At 54.5% G+C, this 5,744-nt stretch overlaps 1 protein-coding gene across 1 annotated transcript; it reads left to right on the plus strand.

The window, feature by feature from the left end:
- The first annotated feature begins 3,750 nt into the window (after nt 1–3,750).
- LOC120600348 (putative glycine-rich cell wall structural protein 1) lies at nt 3,751–4,395 on the plus strand. Its single transcript, XM_039859864.1, has one exon. It carries the CDS (start codon nt 3,751–3,753, stop codon nt 4,393–4,395), a length of 645 nt encoding a protein of 214 aa, XP_039715798.1.
- Nucleotides 4,396–5,744: the final 1,349 nt, after the last annotated feature.

The raw sequence follows: 5,744 nt of genomic DNA on the forward strand, positions 1-5,744 counted from the left end.
TGGTGGTTCAGGTGTCCCTTGGCTGGTGGCAGCATCACTCCAATCTCTGCCTCTACCTTTACATGACCTCCTTCTCTGTGTGTGTCTGTGTCCCGAGCGCCTCTTCTTATAAGGACACCTGTGGGTGGATTAGGACCACCTCAGTGACCTCATCTTAACTTGATTACATCTGTCAAGACCCTATACCCAAGTAAGGCCACATTCACAGGTCCTGGGGGTTAGGGCTTGCACATATCTTTGGGGACACGAGTCGACCCTAACAGTATGGAAGGGTATACAATGAAGTCTCTCTCCTGCCCGTTTCCCTGGCAGCCGGCTCTCCTCCCAGAGGCAGTGTGTCTACAAAGTCCCTTCCGTACCCTGCTAGTGATGGTCCACGCATGTCCCCCAGGGTGGACGTCACCTTGGGGCAGGGCTTTCCAGCCGCTCTCTTCACTGCTGTGTCTCCAGCCCCTTGAACAGTGCCTGTCACACGGCTGCACGTACAAGTATAAATGTGTCAACGTAAGAACGTCCAAACGTGTAGAGCATTTTCATAAGAGTTTATTTGAGCCAAACTGACAACACGTGCTGGGGAGCGAGATCTCAGATGGCCCGGGAAGATAACGGTTTTGCAGCTTTTTTAATGCACTTGAAATTAAGGAGGGGACACAAGGGGAGTTGCATGGAGGTGGGAGGAAGCAAGGTGGGGACTGGATTACAGGCTAGTTAACAAGATTCTGTGCTCTCTGGAGGGTTTAACACCCCCTTGGAGGGGTATAACTTCTGGCATCTCAAAGGTATGTCAGCCTACACAGGCGAGGACCGTGGGCAGGGCTGGCTTGCGAACCTTTCATTAGAGATATCATAGGCCTGGGCTCTGACTACCCACCATGACCTGCCCAGGTAGGAATTTATGATCAGATCACTCTGGGAGGTTATTTTCCCTAGTATCCACCCCACCCCTCTTTTTTCTTTTTTGTCCATACATGTATATTATATATATACACATTTTTATTAGATTATTTTAATAGATTATTTCCATTTGTAATAAAAATGTGTGTATATATATATATAATATATATGTATGGACAAAAAATAGATTATTTCCATTTGTAATAAAAATGGGTATATATATAATATATATGTATGGCCCTTGCTTGTTTTCACTTCACACGGCCTGGGAACCTTCTCACGTCGGTAGGGAGAGAACTCAGCCCCCATCTTTTTAAAGCTTGTGAATGCCCCCTTGTAGGGACGTGTAATACGGTAACTGGCCCCTTATTGAATACTGAAGTAGTTTCTGAAGAAGTTTGAAACACCACAGTATAAGCACAGGAAAAAATGCATTTTGGGTTCCCTCTGCTTAAAAGACTTCCTCTGTAATGCTGATTTTTGAGATTATCATGTAAGGCAGTTGTGGAGGAAGGAAGGCACCAACTTAAAAAAAATAAAAAAAAAGAGTTCTTAGGTAGATCAATCACTGAGGCCGACAGACCACAACGGGGCTTGCAGGGAGCCCTGAGCCATTTTCAAGGTTCTCTGAAGAGCAGTGATGCTGTGGGGTGGGGGTTGGGACGAAGAGGTTTGGGTTAGAACTGGGGCTGGGGTGGAGGGCCAGATCCTTGCCTTTGCGCCGCTGCTCTGTCTTCTAAGGTGTCATCATGCTCCAGGGGCCGGGGACACAAGCAGCCCATGGCCCCAGACCTGAGGACTGTACTGTGACCTCGCTGAGCCTGTCTTCAAATCTGCCATAGGGCGATGACAGCTCAGGATGCCTCTATCAGACATGTGACCTAATGGAGTGTCCCGACAGTGACCCACAGTCAGAAATAAATTGTACATCCCTATCCGGGCGACACTTGCGTCCATTCATACACGACCAAAACAAACGTGACCCTTATAACAAGTGATAGAAGCCATTTTTCCCCCTATTTAATCCTCTCTTCCTCTAATGATGACTGGTTTTCTCAACCATGATGAGCTGGGACCTGTAGATTGAAAACACTGTGGTAATGAGACAATGTAAGTTAAGAGAATTTGTAAAACAGTCAAGTACCAAGCTAATCCAGGTGATCAGTGTCACCCGTCCCTACCCAAATCTACTGCCGTTGGGAGTTTGGATAACAAGTTGGGAGTGATGAGAGAGAATCTCTTTTTTTCCTGAGTTTTGGTCATTGAGCAAGAGTTCTGGTGGCAAAGAACACCTGTGTACTATTAAAGTAAGAAAGCCAGCCGGACAATGCCTTGAACCTTCTGGGGACTGCATCCAGGGAAGAGGAGAGTGAAGGGGGTGGGTGGCAGACATCCGGGAGTGTCTCCGCTCCACTGTGACAGATAAAGCAGGGTGATTCTAAGAGCATCTGGGTCCAGGCCAATGTGAGTGAAATATGGCTGGGTCACTGAGCACTGAGCACACGCATCAAAATGCAAGAACGTAAGGGGCCTAAACGTGGCCCTCCTGCTCTGATGTGGACCTGTGGTAGGTACTACACAAAGCAGTGAAGCCAGTGAAAATTAAGCTCATTAATCTACCGGAATCAATCTTTTAGGAGAAGGGTAACCTAATCGACACAAGGGAAATGTCTAATTTCTAGAATTATTCAAAGGAAGCACCTGGGGGATGCGCCGAAGGAAGCAGAGAACATCTTGGACTTTGAGGAGACGTCAGGTTCTCCACCAAAGGCGAGCTGTTCAGTTCATGAGATTACGAGGGCTGCTTGTTCGTGAAGGGACCATTTTCTTAGGGACTGGAACAGTGGGCAGAGCTGCACCCCCAGCAAGACGTACAGATTGGGGTTCCTGAGGCTGAGGTATTGAAATCCATCTCGTCTAACAGGAATAGTTAGCTGCGTAGAAGTCTAGCAGAAGATGGTGACACGTCTGTCACTTCAAAGATCAATTCTGGGTGGAAGCCCAGATTTTGTAGTCAGAGACTGCATTCCGTGGGCAGGAAACAGGTCCTGCGGGTTGAGACTGTCCAGGTCACCAGGCTGATCAGAGCAGATCTGGAACGGAAGCGGAGATTCCTCATTCACTTACTCCTTTTCCGTGAGAGGAAATGGGTTTTCTTTGTTGTCTAGAACAAGTGAGATGTCACTGGCCAGTAAATAGGGTCTCCCCCCACTCCCACCCCATGGAGCTTCTGAGAGGTTCTGCGCCCTTGCCAGGGCCTTGGGCTGAGTGCCCCTCCAGCAGTCCAGTGCTGACAAATAAAACATGCAGCGAGCAGTCTAGCAACGTCGGAATTTAAGGGGTGCGTGAATCAGGGTGGCTAAAATCCTGAAACGCTGGGAGGTGAGTGCTTCCCTTTGAAACCTGATCCAGGTAGATTCAGAGGACCACGAAAGTAAGTGTACAGGCAGTGAACTCCTGACATTCATTGTGTTGAGGTTCAGGCGCAGAAATAAACGACTCCAAGCACTCTGCGGCCTCTGGCCAACGACCTGGCCTTCCTTGGCAAGCTAGGGCAGGCCTGACCTGCACGGTTGACGTCAGGACCACCATGACCTTCAGTGGCCGGACACGACCTTGGGCCTTTGCACGGAGCGGGGCTGTGGGCCGGTCAGGGGACGCCAGCCCGACTGCTTGCTCGGCCCTTGCGACACCCGAAACCTGCTAGGCCCGCGGGGGTGACGGGGGCGGAGCCTGGGCGGGCGCGGGGGCGCAGGCGCGGGCAGGGAGACGGCCGCGTGCGGGGAGAGCGCGCGTGGGCGGGCGGGCGGGCCTTCGGGCCCGGGGGCGGGGCCTTGGGGCGCGCATGCCTCAAGGATGCGGGCTGGGGGCGGCCGCGTGCCGGGGAGTGCGCGCGTGGGCCGGCGGGCGGGCCTTCGGGCCCCGGGGCGGGGCCTTGGGGCGCGCGTGCGCAGGCGCGTGCCGGGCGGCGGCCGCGTGCCGGAGGCGGGGGGAGGTGAAGGGGGTGCGCGCGTGGGCGGCGGGGCGGGGCCAGGGGCGGGGCCACGGCGCTCGTGCGCAGGCGCGGGCCGGGGGGCGGCCGTGTGCCGGGAGTGCGGGCGCAGCGGCGGCGGGCGGGGCCCCCGCGGGAGGCGCGGGGCTGGAGGCGGGGCTCGGAGCCCGGCTGAGGCGAGCCAGGCGCGGCGCAGCGCGAGGGCGAGCGGCGAGCCCGGTGTCGGCAGCGGCACCGGCGCCATGGAGGAGGACGACAGCTACGGTCAGTGCGGCCCGCGGCCGGGCCGGGGGACGGCCCCCTCCTTCGCTTCCTCCCCTCCCGGCCGGGCGTCCGGCGGCGGCCCTGGAGGCTCGCGTTTCCCGGGGACGGTGGTGCGGGGCGAGAGCCCGGGCCGGGGCCGGGCGGGGGTCGCCGGGAGGCTGAGGGGCGCCCGTGTCTCCCGGGCGGGACCCAGGGGTCGTAGGGCCGGGGTCGCCGGGGTCGTAGTGTCTGGGTCGCCAGGATAGGGACCGGGAGCCTACGGGGCGGGGTCGCCGGGACGCGGGTCGCGGGCTGGGGTCGCCGGCCGCTGTCACCCGGCGCAGGCCTGGCGGTGCCCCCACACGCTTAGGTTTCCCTGCGCCCCGGTCTGCATTCTCCGTTGTTTCCGGCCCTTTTTGGTATTCGCAAGTTGTGTGTCCCGGTTCATGTCTTTGTCTGAAATGAACATGAGAAAACAGTAAACCACTCCGAAGGGGACAGGCTTCACCTGGGACGTTTCTGCGGCCAACTTATCGGGGACTCCGAAGGGGATAGGCTTCAGCTGGGACGTTTCTGCGGCCAGCTTACCGGGGACTAAGGTGCTGTCGGCCAGACCTCGGCACCTGTGCACCTTCGTCTGTGCACAGAGACGCGGCATAGTAAATTGCAGGACACAGATAGCGAAAACTTGACAAAAACAAAGTTTCCAGTTTTCCTCCAGCTAACCTCATCCTAAAATCTGTTGGCCAACAGCCAGGGCTGTCTTCCGGCAAACAGCTTGAAAGGGCAGGTGTTGCAAAGGGTTAGCTGAAATGCTATGGTTAGTTTATTGACGTATTATTCTGGAGGAATTTAAGAAAGAATGGCAAATAGAACAAATGGCGAACTTTTGTGGTTTGGTTGCAGAGTGCAGGCACAGCCTATTTAAAGTGCTTCTGGGGCTAAATGGAACCAAATCCCGGTTTGTTGACTAACAGACTAAAGCAGGTTTTCTGTTTATTTACAAGTAAGTCATTGAGAGACTGTTGAGACTGTTGATTGGTGAAGGGGTGGGTTTATGACCTGCAACTTGACCCTCAGCCGCAGACAGGACCCGGCAGCTGCCGGCAAGACCCATTCACAGGGTGAAGTCCAGAGCTCGTTTGGGATGGGTGCCCATCAGATGTCCCCTCTTTACCTTCCAAGTAAAAGCCACATGTGCTTTTCTTTGTGACTGAAAAAATAAAAAATCACCCACTGGCTGGTTCCAAAGGATTTTCAGCCCCTCCAGACCTCGTTCTTTCTGCCCAGTGAGGAGCCTTGTTCAGCTTTGTCTGCTATTTTCTGCACGTTCTCTTGTCATTTAACTTCCTTCAGATCCCTGGGCTTCCCTCAGTGTCCTGCTGGGCTTTCTTCTTGCCCTCCCTGGTGCTCTTACCGCCAGGAGAGGCAGGAGGCTCTCTGGTTGCTTGATCTGGTTGCTTTTAGTACAGTGACTGCTTTGCCATCAGGCATGACACGACTCTGTCCTTGGAAGGGAGTGAGCAGATGCAGAGCGTATTCATCTATGACGGCTGTAACAGATAAGCACAAACACGATGGCTCAAAACAGCATACACTTATTATCTTACAGTCT

The sequence above is a fragment of the Pteropus medius genome, unplaced genomic scaffold, assembly GCF_902729225.1.
Source record: "Pteropus medius unplaced genomic scaffold, Ma_sr-lr_union100, whole genome shotgun sequence".
Classification (NCBI taxonomy): domain Eukaryota; kingdom Metazoa; phylum Chordata; class Mammalia; order Chiroptera; family Pteropodidae; genus Pteropus; species Pteropus medius.

Bases quoted from the DNA above. Each gene is read 5' to 3' on its own strand.
- LOC120600348 (XM_039859864.1), top strand. From the start codon at position 3,751: ATGCGGGCTGGGGGCGGCCGCGTGCCGGGGAGTGCGCGCGTGGGCCGG.